The sequence below is a fragment of the Dromiciops gliroides genome, chromosome 2 (assembly GCF_019393635.1).
Source record: "Dromiciops gliroides isolate mDroGli1 chromosome 2, mDroGli1.pri, whole genome shotgun sequence".
Taxonomy (NCBI): Eukaryota; Metazoa; Chordata; class Mammalia; order Microbiotheria; family Microbiotheriidae; genus Dromiciops; species Dromiciops gliroides.
Window position 1 is genome coordinate 344,197,708 of NC_057862.1, and position 18,467 is coordinate 344,216,174.

An 18,467-nucleotide genomic window follows, 5' to 3' on the forward strand; every position below is an offset into this window, starting at 1 on the left:
AGTCTTTAACTAAGCCCTTTCAACCCTATTTACTTCTGGTATTTGTACAGTATTCTTTGCATTGTTAATTACTGTTTGTGATGATTATGTTCTTTGGTTGATTCTGTGATTTGATATGCTGAATTTACTCCTTCACGTATTTCATCAAAAATGGCTTTGAGAGATTTGAAATTGAAGAGCTACTTATACAATAGAAACCTTTACTGAGAGGAAGTAGTTCAGTGATTTTTCAGCCTTTAGCCTAAAAAAAGTCAGTTTTTTGCAGATGTGTCTGTACATTATTTATATAGGTGTCTTGGTCTTTATTTTTTTTAAACAAAGCTGATGAAGATTTCCCCTCCATTTCCTCTAGTCTTCAGTATGACATTGCAATTTTTCTTTCTGATTGGGACTTACAAATTATACTTTATGATTGTTTGGTTATAGTGATTATCAATAAGAAGAATAAAATAATATTCTATATAATGTAATGAAGACTTAAACATATAGAATAATATTCTATATAATGTAATGAAGACTTAAACATCATGATATGTGGTTATAGTTGTTGTTGTTTTAATGATTCAAGATATTCTTGGTTTCTTTTATAGGCACTTTCTTGTTTAGTTCAGTTTGCTTCTGTAAGAAGATCCTTATTTAGCAGTCCAGAACGTGCAAAGTACCTTGCAAACTTAATTAAAGGAGTAAAAAGGATACTGGAAAATCCTCAGGTATTTATACAATAAATTGTTTGTGGAGAACTTGTTACATAGACCTTTCTTTAATCCCCCATCTCTACCTATGATTTCACTTGTGTAGGGAGCACCCAGGAAATTGTTTTGCACCTTAGAGTCTTAGAGACTCCCATACAACTTAGAATTGCCTGAGGAACTGAGAGGTATGATTTGGCTAGCGTCTTACTAATTTCATGGAAGAACTCAAGAGGAAGAAATCTCCACCAAACCCCTCTACCCTATTGGTATTTAAAGAGACCCTAGGAAGTCACATCTTTATCCCAATGTTAAGGGAATTTAAAGAACAGTGAAGGAGAGAGCAGAACCCCGGAGCAGTGCTAGCATATTGATTGCTATTTCCAAAAAATGAGTTTTAACAGAAATGGGAGCAAATAGTTTTTTAAGCACTAATATAAAGCAATCTGGACTTGAAGTTAGGAAAACCTGGGGTTATATTCTGCCTCTGATATATAATAACTTTGTGAACATGGGAAAGTGACTTAATTGCTGAGCCTTAGTGTTTTCATCTGTAAAATGAGATGATACCTACAGTATGATTGTTATGAGACTCAAATAAGATTATGTATGTAAAGAGCTTCACAAATTTTAATGTGGAATATAACTGTCAATTATTATTTTAAGTTTACAATAACTGGTAATAAAGATTGCTTGGAGTAAAGAAAGCAGTCTTCTTACCTTGACTCCTGCATATTCTAACTGCATAATCTTTGTGAAGTTTCTTAAATTCCCTTAGCCTTGCTTCATATCTTTAAAATGAAAATAATGACACCTGCTCTACCTGCTCAAGGTAAATAGGTCTACCTTTGTGCATATTTATCACTTGTATTTATATGTATGTCTATATGCCAACCTATTCTTGTTTCTCTCTATAATTATAGAGTAAGATTCATGAAGGGAGGAATAGGCCTTCTTCCTTTGTTTCTCCCCACAGTGCTTAACATAGTATTATTATCATTCTAAATTTCTGTGATACTTAATAGTTTGCAAAGTACATCTACCTACATTATCTCTTTCCATCCTCACAACAATCTTGTGAGGTAGAATCATAGAGACTTTGAATTGGAAAGGACCTCAGATATCATCTAATTTAATCTTCAGCCAAATTTGAAACATCTCTGAAAAGTATCCCTGGCTTGAGTATCTTCAATGCCTGACAGCTCACTCTTTTTGGACAACTCTTATAGAATAATAGTCTGCCTCTGGTAATGAGGATGGTCTGAAAAATTTTCATGGAGGAAATTCATCTTGGCAGGATGTTAAAGCAGGCAGAGAGAAACAGGATGGAATAGAGGAGTGGAGTATGTAAGTATGGCATTAGAAATGTCTTAGGACTAGGAAAGGATTAAGTGTATATACATTTTCCTTTCCATGCCATGATTTGTCACTGTGGATGTCCTCAAAGGCTCTGTTCTCTTTTCACTTTATACTTACTCACTCATCAATTCCCCTGTATTTGGTTATCATCTCTATGCAGATGAATCCAAGATCTGTCTATCAGTGCTGAGCTACAGTCACACATCTCCCACTGCTTTTTGATTGTCTTGAACTGGATATATAGGCATCTCAAACTCAGCATGTCCAGAGAAGAACTCTTTAGCTTTACTCCGAAACTTTTTGCTCTTCCAGATTTCCCTGTCACTGTTGAGGGCATCACCATCTTCCCGTCATGCAGCCCCACAACCCTGGTATAATCCTTGACTCTAAACTCTCATTTCACCCCACGTACCCACATTTCAAATCCATTGCCAGCTCTAATCACTTCTACTTCTACAATGTCTCTCATGCATTTCTTTCTTCCTATTCATATAACCTATAGCCCTCATTCAGGTCCCCATCACCTCTTACCTGTACTACTGCAATTACATTATTGGTCTCTGTCTCAAGTCTCTCTCCATTCCAGTGCATACTCCAATTATGGCCAAGGTTATTTCCCTAAATCACAGGTTTCACCATGTGGAGAGAGCACCCTTCATCAGGGAACTGAAATAGCTCCCTGTTACTTCTAGTATCAAATATAAAGTTTTTTGTTTAACATTTAAAGCTCTTTAAAACCTGACCCCTCCTTCCCAGTCTTGTACCAGTTCCTTGGACATGATGCTATATTTTCATGCCTTTGCACTAATTGATCCCCATGCCTGAAATGCTTTGCCCCCTCACCTTTTCATCTCAGTTTCCCTTTTTTCAGGACCATTTCAAATTCCATCTTATGCAGGAGTCCTTACTTAGTCTTTATCACCCTACCCCCTCACCTCTGAGCTGCTAATTCCTCCCTCAAATTATCTTCATATTCTGACTATATCTTCTATATACTTAGATATTTGTATATCATCTTCCCCATTAAAATGTGGGCTTCTTGAGTGTAGGGACTGTTTTATGTTTTTCTTTGTATTCCCATTGCTTAGCACAGTGCTTTTTTTTTTTTTTTTTTGGTGAGGCAGTTAGGGTTAAGTGACTTGCCCAAGGTCACACAGCTAGTAAATGTCAAGTGTCTGAGGCCGGATTTGAACTCAGGTCCTCCTGACTGCAGGACTGGTGCTCTATCCACTGTGCCACCTAGCTGCCCCTAGTGCTTCACTTATAATAAAGACTTAATAAATGCTTGTTGACTGAATGTAGAGAATGGGTTAAAACACAAGTCTCTAACCTTTTTATGGGGAAGAATTATTTATAATACCCCTAAAACTTGAAGATTATTTGGCCAACAGCCTGCAATTAGAGATGATGAGGGACTTGGGCCTGGCTTTATTGGTGGGGAAGTTTCTGAGCCATGTAGATGAGAGGGGAAGGGAAGGGACTGCTGATTGATATTAAAGCACATTCCTCTTTTCTGGGAAGAAAAAATATAGTGCCAGTCTGTTGCTGGTCAGTGATCAACCTTAGGCTTAGCTTTATGATTGACTGGTCAGGTAAATCAGCTTATTGGGAACCTTTAGGTCAGTGTTCCCCTTTTCTTCCCCCTTCCATATATACCCACACAATTTTTTATATGAAAATAGAGTAACAAACTTCAAACACCCTGATCCAAATACAATTGAACTCTAATTTGGCTACCTTTTAATTCCTTTTAGTTAAAGACTAGAAGAAAGGTACTGCTATATCTTTGATCTCGTTAAACTAGAGTGGCCAATTTTCCCATAAATTTCTTCTTTATATATCTTAGTTGAGTAGGGTAGGGAATATGAAATTAATTAAACTGGGTAGAGTTAGTCATGATTAGGGTGTTTGCATCTGAAAATGGGTCATTAACTGTCTATTAGTTAATATATATCTATTTTCTTAATGTTCTCTTAAAGCAGTTAAAAAAATCAAGCATTTTCCCGACATAGACATTCCTATTACCTTCATTTTTCAATCATTTGAGTTTTATTAACTGTATAATAAGTAATGAGTGACAGTCTATTTTTGCATCTTCCTCTTACATCATATTGACTTTCCATACTAATATTATTAAAGTGATTCATGTAACTTAATATCCATCTTATCTAGCTCTTTATGTTGAGAGAGAAACCACTTAGCATCAGTTGTAATATTAGTATTTGAATAAGTGGCATTTTCCATTTGAGAAGAGATCCCCTTTGCCCTCTTGTGGACAAATACAATTTTGTATTTTTCAGACTGTAGCTCCCTGCATTCATTGCAGAGTTTCCATTGAAATTTTTAGTGCCAGAATAAAAGAAAGTATTATGGGCAAATGGTGTGGTGTGCTTACAGGTTTCATTTTGTTTGTGATGTTTTTATTTAAAAAATTATTTATTGTTAAAATAAAGACTCTTAAAGATTACATTGTACTTTGGAGTTATAATAGATATTTATTAATTCTCAGTGAATGTGTTACCACTATTTTAGGGACATAACTTTGGACAGAAAGAAAAGTGAGTAGTTATTTGAACTTATATTGCTACATATGAATACTTTTTTTTTCATGTGGTATCAGAAAAATATGTGCTTGCTTTGTCTCTTCAAGATGAAACTTAGAAATTTTGCCAAAATCATGGAATTGTGCTATGAAATATTTTAGCAATTTTTAGTTAAGCAAGTCACTATCAGAGGCAAAGAACATTTATTTAGTATCTACTTTGTGCCAAACACTGTTTTTGATGCTTTGTATTATTCTTTAAAAAAACCAAAAACAAACAATCACATAGCTCAGTGGATGAGTGCTGGGCCCGGGGTCAGATTTCAATTTCTTTCTTTTTGTTTTTCTTGGTGAGGCAGTTGGGGTTAAATGACTTGCCCAAGGTCACACAGCTAGTAAGTGTCAAGTGTCTCAGGCCGGATTTGAACTCAGGTCCTCCTGACTCCAGGGCTGGTGCTCTATCCACTGCGCCACCTAGCTGCCCCGACCTGATTTCAAATATAACCTTAGACACCCCCTAGCTGTATAGGTTTTCATGGATTCTCATATTTAAGATGTGTTATGTATTTTAGAATTCCAAGTGAGGGAACAGCCTTCAAGAGTTACCTGAGGTACTGAGAGATAAAGGGACTTGCCTAAGGCTACCCAGCCAGTGACTTGGCAGTCAGATCTTCTCCAGTCCAAGCCCCCTCTCTGCTTCTGTACCACATTGTCTATTAAGTCTACAGTTATAAAATGTACTTCTTTTGTGTTTTATGACTCAGGGTTTGGCAGAACCAGGAAATTACCATGAATTCTGTCGATTTTTGGCTCGTTTAAAGACTAACTACCAGTTGGGAGAATTAATAATGGTGAAGGAATATCCAGAAGTTATTAGATTGATTGCTAATTTTACCATTACTAGCCTCCAGGTAAGGGAAAATTTAATATAGTAATGTTATTTGACTAAAAATTTTAAAAGGTAACCTGGGGGCTTAAAATAGAGAGTATTTGTGAGAGTATTGGTTTTCTTTTCCTCTACCAAAAATGTACCTGGCTAATTGACATAATTGTGAATATTTTCACATAGTGCATAATTAAAATGAGTTCTGGTTTGTTTTTTTTCATAGCATTGGGAATTTGCACCCAACAGTGTTCATTATTTGTTGACTCTGTGGCAGAGAATGGTAGCATCTGTACCCTTTGTAAAATCAACGGAGCCTCATCTCTTAGATACATATGCACCTGAAATCACAAAGGCATATATTACTTCTCGATTGGAATCTGTCTCCGTAGTCATCAGGTATAGAAAAATTAAAGGTTTTTACTTCACACCTACCTTTGATCTGTAGTGAATAAAGTGCTGGGCTTGAAGTCAGAAAGATCTGAGTTCAAATTCAGCCGCAGACACTTACTAGTTGTGTGACCCGAGCAAAGTCACTTACCTTGTTTGCTTCAGTTTCCTCATCTGTAAAATGGTAATAATAATAGCACCTCCTTCCTAAGGTTGCTGTGAAGATCAAATGAGCCTATAATTGTGTAGCTTTTAAGCACTGTGCCTGGCATATAGCAAATACTATATAGATGTTAATTATTATTATTTCAGAATCCCCTAAAGACTTTGCATTGTTTATAAATATAAAAAGTGGTTCAATGTATTTGCTTAACTTGGTCTGGTACATTTTCAGAGATGGCTTGGAAGATCCACTGGATGATACAGCTACTGTATTTCAGCAGCTAGAACAGTTGTGCACTGTCAGCAGATGTGAATATGAAAAAACATGTGCTCTTCTTGTACAGTTATTTGACCAAAGTGCACAGAATTATGAGAAACTGATACAGTCAACTGCCAGAAGACCCACAGATACAGCAATCCAAGAAGGTCAGTATCATTTGATTTGACTCTTAGGTTAATATCAACTACTTAATTGTTTGTAAGGCTTCATAGAAATTAGTTATCCTTAGTCACTTAATTAAATGGTATTTAGCTCTCTACTATTATGCTGAGTCATCTCTTAAAATAACTGATTTTCATTATGTGGAACAACTTGGTAGTATCCATCCCTGTACATTTACAATGAAAGACACTTGACTCTAATTTAAAAATACTCCTCTTTGTATTTTTTCAGAACATTTTGATATCCATTATCCAATTTGGTTTCATTTGATGAAGACTGAGAAAAGTCCAATGGATTTAGCGTATTTTAAGAAGGATGGTGATAAATCAGAGTATCCAGAGGAGTGTAGCTAAGGTCATGAAGCACATCAGGTTTACGACATATGATGATTGGTCAAAGGAAATAGGAATGTTTAATCTGTAGAAGACTTAGAGGGGGCATGATAACTATCTTCATGTTCTTGAAGATCTGTCACATTGAAGAAGTCTTCTCCTTGGCTCCTTAGCAGCAGTGGATGGAAGCTTCAAAGAGGGAAATTTAGGATTGATATAAAGAAAATCTTCCTAATAATTAAAACTACACCTAACTAGAATGAGCTTTCTCAGAATGTATCAAGTTCCCTTTTCCTAGAAGTCTTCAAGGAAAGGCTTGATTGTTGGATATGATGTAGAAGGAATTCATTTTCAGGTACAAGGCAGCCTTTTCCTCAGGAGAGAAAAGAGAAGAGAATGGATGGCTGCAGAAAGGGGTTTTGCAGAATGGAATGGGGGAAAAGGAATTGACAGAAGTCCTCTTTTTTCCCTGTAGAGTAGAGAGGTCATTTGCTGAAGAGTGTGTGAAGATGTTGGAGGCAGGAGTGAAAAAAAAAAAGTTTGGAATAACCTTTGAGGGGGAGTGGGTTAGAATAAACTGTGGAGATAAACCTATTGTATTCATTTTGGTAATGAGGAGACTAATGCTCTAGGGTTTTAAGTAATTTGCTAAAAGTAGTTTGAGGTTGGGCTAGAACTAAACCTGGAAACTTGAGCTCTCTACAACATTGGACTTTTTCCATTTGCTTCATCTACACTGACACAGTTAAATTTTTTGGTCATTAAATATGTAATTTATTGTTAGTGTTTCTCATTCTCTTATTTTAAATGAGAATATTGTAGGTCTTTATAAGTTTATACTACTCACTATTATTTTCTATTAATATTCCAGTGTTTAGTGACCTCATGACAGCTTTACACTATATCTTTCATGGTTTTTGTGCTCCTGTGATAAAATATTAATTTGACAGTGGAAATATACTAGGTATAGTATACATACACAGTCTTAAAATGATATATAATTTCTCTCAACGATTTTCATTCCTAGGTTAATTAAATAATATCACTTCTTCCAACTGCCTAGGGAGTTGGAGTTTAGATTTTCTAAAAATATAGACTCATTAAAAAATAAATATTAAATAAAGACCTGTCCTCCTTCAAAAGAATATTGAATGAAAGGGAAAAATAATCTAAAATATAGAAATGTGATAAATGAAATAATATGACAGTAAAATCACATTTAATAAACATTTATTAAGTGTTTATTATATGCAATATATCAATAAATCAATAAGCATTTGTTATTTAATGTATGTCAGACACCATGCTCAGGGCAGGAAATACTAAGATGCAAATAAGAGTTACTCCAAAAGGAGCTTACTTTGGGAGGTTTTAACAAGTAAAGAAAGAAATATCATAGATACTAGAAATAGAGAAATCCGGACAGAGTTCTCTAGAATACTTGAGGAAAGAAGAGAATACTATCCCCAGCAGCCATTGGGGAAGAGACAGCACGTTAGAATATGGAATATAAAGAGATTAAATGAATACATAGTATAATATAGTCACTATTTTTAAAGTTTATTTTATTTCTCTAATTCACTCTGTATTTGCTTCTCCCTTCTTGTTTCTTTGCCACTAATTCAGCAGATGTCATACCTACTATGTGAAAGATAGTTTATTGTAAATAGAGATGCTAAAACAAAATAAAAAAAGAGTCCTTGCTTTCAAGGAGTTTTCCTTCTATTGGAGGGATACAACACGTGTGAAGATAAGTAAATAAATAATTTGAGACAGGACAAAACACTTAGAATTAGAGGAATCATGAGAGGTTTCCCATAAAATGTGTCCTTTGGGCCAAGCCCTCAAGGAAGCTTAGTGTTTTGAGAAGTGGGAGTGCATTCCAGGCATGAAAGGAATTATGAGGAAAATCTGTTAAGCTGGGTTGGAGCAAGATTTGAAAGGCTTTAAATTCCAGACTTTGGGGTTTGTATTTATCCTAGAGGCAGTAGGGAGCCACTGAAGATTCTTGATCTGGTGAGTAGAATAATAATACCTTATATTTATATAGCACTTAAAATATTTACATAGCATTTAAGTGAAGTCTTATGTTTATATAGCACTTAAAAGTTTGTAAAGTGCTTGACATGTTTTCTCACTTGGACGTCATAAATCTATGATTTATATGTTACAGGTATTATTATCATCTCCATTTTACAGGTGAGAAGACTGAGTTCAGAGAGGTTAAGTGACTTACTTATGGTCACATAAGTGTTAGAGTCAGGCCTTACTTATTCCAAGTCCAGCACCCTATCCACTATACCACACTGCCTCTCCAAAATAGTCAAGCCTTTGCATTAAGAGAAACATTTTGCAGCTATGTGGAGGATGGATTGAAGAGGGTAAATACTTGAGTCAAGAAGACAAATTAACAGGTTGTTGCAATATCCTAGGTGAGAGATGATGATCTGAAATAGCATAGTGGTCAAGTGAGTAGAGAAAAGGGAATGGATACAAGAGTTGTCAACCTCTAGTAGAATTGACAAGAAATGACAATTAATTTGATATGGGATGAGGGAGGAGAAATTGAAGATGCTTCAGAATTTTGAACCTAAATAACTTGCGGTGATAGTGTCCACAACAAAAATAGGGTAGTTTAGAGAAGTGGGTTTTAGAAGGGAAGATAATGAATTCCCCTTTTAAATTAAAAAAAAATTATTCTGAACTTTAACAGAAAAGTATTCCATATATGCATAAGAACAGAAAAAGAAGCTTGTATATGAAACTGTGACTTTCCATTTCTTCCTGCTCGCTTTTAAAAAAATAATATATGATGCATTCCACATGTTACTTTCAAAACTATCTTTTTGCCTTTGCTTCTTTCTGAACTTTCTACTCTGTTTTTAAAAATAAAATGTTTCACTAGACCTTTTTTTGGCACCAACATTGATATCCTTCTTCCTTCAACTTCCATAATTAAAAACTGAGGGGGGGGAGAAAAGAAACCCTTGTAACAAATAAGCATAGTCAAACAAAGTGAATCCACACAATGGCCATGTCCAAAAATGTATATCTCCTCCTACACCTTGAATCTTTCATCTTTTTCTCTGTAGGTGAGTAGCATGTTTTCATCATAGGTCTTTTGGAAACATTGTTGGTCATTACTTCCATCAGCTTTCTTCAGTCTTACAAAGTTGATTTTATTTACAGTATTATTGTCCTTCTATAGATTGCTTTCCTGTTCCTTTGACTCTGCATCAGTTCATATGAAGTAGAATTCTTTAAAATGATTTTCTTACAACACAGTCATATTTCGTTAAATTCATAGGTCACAATTTGTTCAGCTATGGTACCCAATTGATGGGTACCACTCCCCACATCCTAGATTTTGTTTTTGTTTTTTTTTCCTTTTCTCTTTAATTGTTCCAGGTACAAGAAGATTGATTTGCTTGTAAATATTTCCTCCCTGGTATTATCCTTCCTCTTAAACCACTGTTAAAAAGAAACCTGTCTGATTCTTTGAATGTTGTCTGGGTATAGTTGTAGAGTTAAAGTCTTTCAGGTGTGGATTCTGATGATTAGCTAGCAAGTCTCAGCTGGAGAGTTTTGGGTGTGGTCGTAGAGAAGTCTCTCAGGTGTTTCAGATACTAATGATCAGCTGAAAAGTTTCCTACAAAAATGATATTAATACAAGTTTATATAGCTTTGCCAGTAGCCAAATCAAACTATGAGAGTTCTCAAAAATATATGTCGAAGGAAATTCAGAATCTTTTAGAGATATAATAAAAACAAAAATTGAAAAAAAAAAAAGAAACCTGTCCCCCACAAAAACAAAAATAGAGTGAATCACAGTTATAAAGACAAATACCCATTTTTTAAATTCTTCTCAGTAACCCAGTTACATGAAATTGCATAGGAAATTCTCTAAATAGAGATCTCCATCCAGTCTTGTGGAAGGAGAGTATTTAAACAGTTTGAAAACGGGAGTTGTGCAGACTCTGGATCAACTAGGTTCAGTTTGATTAACTCCCTGCTTCCTGGTTTGCAGCAGGATGCCCTTAATTCTACTTGCACAACGCAACTCAGCATATCTTCAATTAGAACAGCCTTCAATTAGAAATTAGTAGAGCAGAAAGAGACCTTCAAACCCACAAAAAGTAGAATTTTGCCTTAAAAGGATAATAAAAACGGCGCAGCTAGGTGGCGCAGTGGATAGAGCACTGGCCTTGGATTCAGGAGGACTTGAGTTCAAATCCAGCCAAAGACCCTTGATACTTGCTAGCTGTGTGACCCTGGGCAAGTCATTTAACCCCAATTGCCTCACCAAAAAAAAAAAAAAAAGATAATAAAAGCTATTATCTAAATTCTAAATTCTAGTTGTCTTTTCATATACTCTCAAGCATTAGAAGGTTCTTGAAAGGACATCCAAGGCAACCTGTACTTCAGTGTGAGTTCCCTTTACAACATACTTGAAGTGATGAAAATGTAAGCACAGCTTTCATTCTTTCCTAAAGGATTTAAAGTGCTAGTCAGTCAGCAAGCATTAAGTACACACTGTGTGCCAGGGACTATGCCAAGCATTGGGGATACAGAGAGAAAAATGAAATAGCCCCTGCCCTCAAGGAGCTAACATTCTAATGGCAGATAGCATGTATATGTACAGAAATGTAGAAAAAGTATACAAGGCAGGTGGAGGAGTGAAGATACCTGTAGCTGTGGGGATTTGGGAAAAATTTCGTATTGATAATGGAAATTAAGCAGTCTTGAAGGAAGCTATTAATTCCAAAAAGGGAGGTGAGGAGGGCATGCATTCTAGACATGGGGGTCAACCAATACCAAATCATGGATATGAGAATTGTGTTAGGAACAATAAGTAGTATTACTAGACTATAGAGAATAGAGAGAGAAGTAATACACACACACACACACACACACACACACAAGAAGACTAGAAAGGGAGGTAGAACCAAGATGGCAGAGTAACAGGAAGCAGTACAGTGAAACTCTACCCAAATCCTCCAAACAGTTCTAGAAAATGTGCCAGATTGAATCATAATAGGAAAATTAAGGGAAAAAATGTCATGCTGGCATAGGGAAACAAATAGGAATGTATACACATACTGGGGCTGGGGGCAGGCCAAAAGTACACTGTAGCTAAAACATTCCAGGACCTAGGAACAAGTAAGTTGTACAACAGGCAAGAGGAGGTTCCAGATCCATCTCAGGACACCCTAAAACCCATACTATGGTTCTGTTCTAGAACAAGTGCCAACTGACAGATCTTTTGTACACTACCCAGTTCCAGGTCACAGATCTAAGTTTTACTGCAGTAGGAAGTCTATGCCTGGCAGTGGTGTTCCCACATAAGTTGTTGTCTCACCTCCTGGACGGAAAGGAGTAAATTCAGAGGCAAGGAGCAGTGGTGTGACTGATCCTAGGAAAAGAGCAATGTCTCTGTTTTAGGTTCTAGTCTTCTCTGAAGACCATCAAGATATAATAGAACCAGGTCTTGTCTAATTTGATTCCCTCTATGATATCTTGTGATTATTCAGGGAGGACACATGTATCATATTAGAATGTAAGCAATTTATCCTTATATAGTCTTTTATCATTGTTCCTTCCTGTTTATCTTTTTATGTTTCTCTTAACTCCTGTATTTGTTCAGAGTTTACACACAGCTCTGGTCTTTTCATCAGGAATGCTTGGAAGTCCTCAGTTTCATTTAAAGATTCATTTTTCACTCCGCTGTTTTGCTACTCAGTTTTTCTGGGTAAGTTATTTTTGACTTTGTTCCTGGAGTCAAAGAAACAACTGTGCTCCTTGCTTCTGAATTTGCTTCTTTTAGCCTAGGATCTTAATAGAAGGATGGAAAGAGGGGAAGGGGAAAGGAATACATTAGGATGTAAGAGTAGGGAGGGAAAGTTAATAAGAGTGAGCAAATAGACATCTACATTATTCTCTACTCTCAAATCTCTTGTTCCTTTGTCCTAGCAACATTCATGCCTTGCAAAGCATTTTTCCCCCCTTATCTGCCTTAGGCTCTTGGATGAAGTAGTTTTTTTATAATTAACCTAAAGATCACACACATTCAATAAACTTGAGAGGCATCTGTTATTTCAGAGTTGATAATAATTATACTGAGAATTACTTTGGAAAAAGCACCATATTTTAGAAAGATAGGAGTAGCACTTGGGATGGGAAATGGGGAAGAAATAAAACTGTACAGTAAGGCTTCTTGCAAAAGTTAAGTAAGGGCGAAAAAGCTGATCTTTTCATAGGAAAGCTAAGAGATTATTAAAAGTTATTATCTTCAAAGAGAGCTATTCTCTAATGTACGAGGTGAAGAAGTTAAAGTTTACTATAATGGCAAGGATAAGGACTGGACCTGTGATTTTATTACTTATAGGAACTTCCCAGGTAAGGAAATTCCCTCTGCCAATGCAGGTTGGTATTTCCTCCACAAGTACACAGGGCACTTAGAGGCTATCACTTGTCCAGCATCACACAGTCAATATATGGCAGACACAGGACTTGAACCCACGTCTTCCTAGCTTCAAGGCTAGTTCTCTATCCACTATGAAACACTAATTTAAAATAAACTGTTTGATGCAATTGATTCTTCTATTGAGGAAGGAAATCTCTCAAAATAGGATTCACACTGTTGGTTTCAGTATACAATAAGCAATAAATGGATTCATTTCTACACAGGGACTTGGTCCTTCACTTATCAATGGCACATCTAATCATAAAATGAACTTCAAAAATCACACAAGGCACTGGCCAATAAAAAAGGAGGAAACCCAGAACAAATTATTAGGAACGTTTTTCCTTATATCAAGCCAAAATCTGTTTCTGCCACTTCTTCCCGTTGTTCATAGTTCTGTCCCCTGGGGCCAAACAAAACAAATCTAATCTCTCTTTAACATGACAACCCTTCAGGTACCTGAGGATAGCTATAAAGCTAAACATTTCCCAATTCTTTCAAATGACCCCTGTATAGCACAGTTTTGAGATAATTATAACCTCTCCCTCTCTTACACACACACACACACACACACACACACACACACACACACACACACACACACACACACACACACACACACACACAAACACATATCCTAGTCACCTTCCTCTGGACTTTCTCATGTTGTGCCTTTTTCTATGTGGTACTTAAAAATGAACATAGTGCTCTAGATGTGATCTGACCAGGGAACTTAAGCAAAATTGTTTATCTCTCTCATTCTGAATCCTGTGCTTTTATTAACTTAGCCCAATATTGAATTTACTTTTTAACTGCCATATCTCACCTGCAGTCCACTAAAACCTGTATATTTTTCATATGAACTATTCTTTAGTCAGATTCCTCCATCCTGTGTTTTTTCTCAATTATATGAAAACAAGCATTTTTAACATTTGCTTTTTAAAATTTTGAGTTCCAAATTCTCTCTCTCTCCCTTCCTTGAGAAGGCAAGCTATTTTAAAGAGATTATACATGTACAGTAATGCAAAACAGTTTCATATTAGCAATGCTGCAAAAGAAAATGCCAAACCAAAAAAGGAGAAGAATAAAGCAAAAAAGATATGCTTTAACCAACATTCAGATTCAATCAATTAGTTCTTTGGAGGTGGGTAGCATTTTTCATCATAAATTTAATATTGTTTTGGATCATATTGCTAGGAATAGCTGTCATTCACAAGTTGTTCATTATACAATATTACTGTTACTATATATAATGTTCTCTTGGTTCTGCTCATCTAACTTTGCATCAGTTCATGTAAGCCTTCACAGGTTTTTCTGAAAGCATCCTTCTCATCACTTCTTAAAGCACAGTGGTATTCCATCATAATTATATACCACAACTTGTTCAGCCCAATTGATGGGCATCCCCTCCATTTCTAATTCTTTGCTGCCACAAAAAGAGCTGCTATAAATATTTTTGTACATATGGGTCCTTTTCCTTTTTCTTTGATCTCTTTGGGATACAGACCTAGTAGTAATATTGCTGGGTCAAAGGATATGCGCAGTTTTATAATCTTTTGGGCATAGTTTGAAATTGCTTTCTTAAGTGGTTAGATCAGCTCACAGTTTCACCAGTAGTGCATTAGTGTCCCAATTTCCCTACATCCCCTCCAGCATTTGTCATTTTTCTTTTCTGTCATATTGGTCAGTCTGATAAGGGTAAGGTAGTACCTCAGAGTTGATAATAATTTGCATTTCTCTAATCAGTAGTAACTTAGAGTATTTTTTCAAATGACTAAAGCTTGAATTTTTTCTTCTGAAAACTGTCTTCATATCCTTTGACCCATTTTCAATTGCGGAATGACATATTCTTATAAATATGAGTTAGTTCTCTATGTATTTGAAAAATGAGGCCTTCTGCAGAGAAACTTGCTGTAAAATTTTTTTTCTCAGTTTCCTACTTCCCTTTTAATCTTGGCTACATTGGTTTTGTTTGTGCAAACCCTTTTCAATTTGATGTAATCGAAATTATCCATTTTATATCCTATAATGTTCACTTATCTCTTTATTTTTCATAAATTCTTTCCTTATGCATAAATCTGACAGAAAATACTCCATGATCCCCTAATTTGTCTAAATCATGTACCACTTTGGACTTTATCTTAGTATACCTAGATTTTTTTCTACACCTAGATTCTACCAAATTGCTTTCAAGTTTTCCCAGCAGTCTTTGCTAAAATAGTGATTTTTTTTGTCACCAAATCTTTGGATCTTTGAGTTTGTCAAATACTAGATTAGAATTACTACTGTGTATTGTGTATGTAATGTTTCACTGATCCACCACTCTATTTCTTAGCCAGTACCAGATTACCTATGATGATTGCTGCTTTGGTTTTTTTTTTTGTTTGATTGGTTTTGTTTTTGTTTTTTTGGTGAGGCAAATGGGGTTAAGTGACTTGCCCAAGGTCACACAGCTGGTAAGTGTCAAGTGTCTGAGGCTGGATTTGAACTCAGGTCCTCTTGACTTCAGGGCTGGTGCTTATCCACTGCACCACCAGCTGCCCTGATGATTGCTGCTTTGTAATATAGTTTGAGATTTGATACTGCTAAGCTATCTTCCTTCACATTTTTTTCACTGAATTCCTTGATATTCTTAACCTTTTGCTCTTCCAAATGAATCTTATTATTTTTTCTAGCCCTGTAAAATGATTTTTTTGGTAATTTTGATTGCTATGGCACTGAACAAGTAAATTAAGTGGAATTGTCCTTTTTATTATATCGGCTTGTCCTATCCATAAGCAATTAATATTTCTCTGTTTGGATCTGACTTAATTTGTATGAAAAGCATTTTGTAATTATGTTCATACAATTCATAGGTTTGTGTTGAGAGATAGATTGCCACATATTTTACTGCAGTTATTTTAAATGGAATTTCTCTTTCTCTTTCATTTTTTGTTGGCAATATATAGAAATGCCTATAATTTATGTAGGTTTATATTCTATCCTGCAACTTTGCCGAAATAGTTAATTATTTCATTTAGTTTTTTAGTTGATTCTCTAGGGTTCTTTAAGTCTACCATCATATCATCTACATGGAATGACAGTTTTGTTTCCTCAATGCCTATTCTAATTCCTTCATTTTCTTTTTATTATCTTATTACTATGACTAACATTTCTAGTACAGTATAAATAATAGTGGTGATAATGGCAATCCTTGATTCACTCCTGATCTTTTTGGAAAGTCTTTTAGCTTATCTCTATTACAGATAAATTACAGATAATGTTTGTTAAGGTTTTAGACAGATACTACTTGTCATTTTAAGAAAAGCTCCATTTATTCCTATGCTTCCTAGCATTTTTAATAGGAATAAATGTTGTATTTTATTAAAATTGATTGAGATAATACTGATTTTTGTTGATTTTTTTCATTGATATGGTCAGTTATATTGATAGTTTTCCTAATATTGAACCAGCCTTGTATCCCTGGTGTAAATCCTACCCAGTCATAGTATATGATCTTTGTAATATATTGCTGTAATCTCCTTGCTTGTATTTTATTTAACATTTTTACATCAATATTTATTATTGAAATTGGTTTATTTTTCTCTTTCTCTATTTTTGCTGTTCCTGGTTTATGTTAATAGCTAAATAAATGTTATAAAAGGAATTTGGCAGGACTCCTTATTTACCTATTTTTTCAGAGTTTAGATAGTATTAGAATTAATTATTTTAAAATGTTTGGTAGAATTCACTCATGGATCCATCTAGTGCTGGGAATTTTTTCTTAGGGAGATCATTTATGGCTTGTTCAATTTCTTTTTCTGAGACAGAGTTATTTAAATATTTAATTTCCTCTTCTGGTAACCTGGGCAATGTCTATTTTTGTAAATATCCATCTATTTCATTTAGATTGTTGGTTTTATTGGCATGTAATTGGGCAAAATAGCTCCTAATAATTGTCTTAATTTCCTCTTCTTTGGTGTGAATTCACCTTTTTCATTTTTGATACTGTTAATTTGCTTTTTTTTTTAAAATCAAAATGACCAATAGTTTATTTTACTGCCTTTTTTTTTCATAAAACAGTTCCTAATTTTTATTAGTGCACTGATTTTCTTTTAATTTTATTAATCTCTTGATTTTCAGGATTTTTATTTTGGTACTTAATTGGGGATTTTAATTTGTTCTTTTTTCTAGTTTTTTTAGTTGCATGCCCAATTCATTGATTTGCTCTTTCTATGTTTTATTGATATAAGCATGTAGGATACAGATTTTCCCCTAAGTACTGCTCTGGCTGTATCCCATAAATTTTGGTATGTTGTCTTATTGTTGTCATTCTCTTTGATGAAATTATTCACTGTTTGATTTGTTTTTTGATGTGCTCATTCTTTAGCATTAGGTTATTTAGTTTCCAGTTAATTTTTAATCTATGTTTCCATGCCCCATTATTGAATATGATTTTTATTGCATTATGGTCTGAAAGGGATGTATTTAATACTTCTGTGTTTCTGCATTTGGTTATGAGGTTCTTATATCCAAATATATGGTGATTTTTTTCTTTTTTTTAATCATAAAAGTATTTTATTATTTTCCAGTCACATATAAAGATAGTTGTCAACATTTGTTTTCATAAGATCTTTCTTTTTTTGTTTGTGGGGCAATGAGGATTAAGTGACTTGCCCAGGGTCGCACAGCTAGTAAGTGTCAAGTGTCTGAGGCCAGATTTGAACTCAGGTCCTTCTGAATCCAGGGCCGGTGCTTTATCCACTGCACCACCTAGCTGCCCCCCTAAGATTTTTATTTCTAAATTTTTCTCCTTCCCCCACCCTCAAGAAAGTAATTTGATATAAGTTATATATGTCCTATCACATTAAACATATTTCTGCATTAGTCTTGTTGTGAAAGAAGAATCAGAAAAAAAGGAAAAAACCTCAAAAAAGAATAAACAAAAACAAAAGTCAAAATAGTGTGGTTCAATCTGCATTCATAATCCACAGTTCTTTTTTCTGGATGTGGAAACCATTTTCCATCATGAGTTCTTTGGAAATGTCTTAGATTATTGTATTGCTGAAAAGAGCTAAGTCTATCACAGTTGATCATCAGACAGTGTTGCTGTGACTGTGTACAATGTTCTCCTGGTTCTGCTCATTTCACTCAGCAACAGTCCACTTAAGTCTTTCCAGGTTTTTCTGAAGTTGGCCTGCTCATCATTTCTTACAGCACAATAGT

The 18,467-nt window shown here is 35.0% G+C and overlaps 1 protein-coding gene across 1 annotated transcript in view; it reads left to right on the top strand.

The window, feature by feature from the left end:
• Positions 1 to 18,467, top strand: part of RANBP17 (RAN binding protein 17) — a 341,266-nt gene that overhangs the window by 40,422 nt on the left and 282,377 nt on the right. The window contains 4 exon segments of the mRNA XM_043990154.1: positions 591 to 710; positions 5,355 to 5,501; positions 5,700 to 5,872; positions 6,258 to 6,451. Coding sequence (XP_043846089.1) covers positions 591 to 710; positions 5,355 to 5,501; positions 5,700 to 5,872; positions 6,258 to 6,451 — 634 coding nt within the window.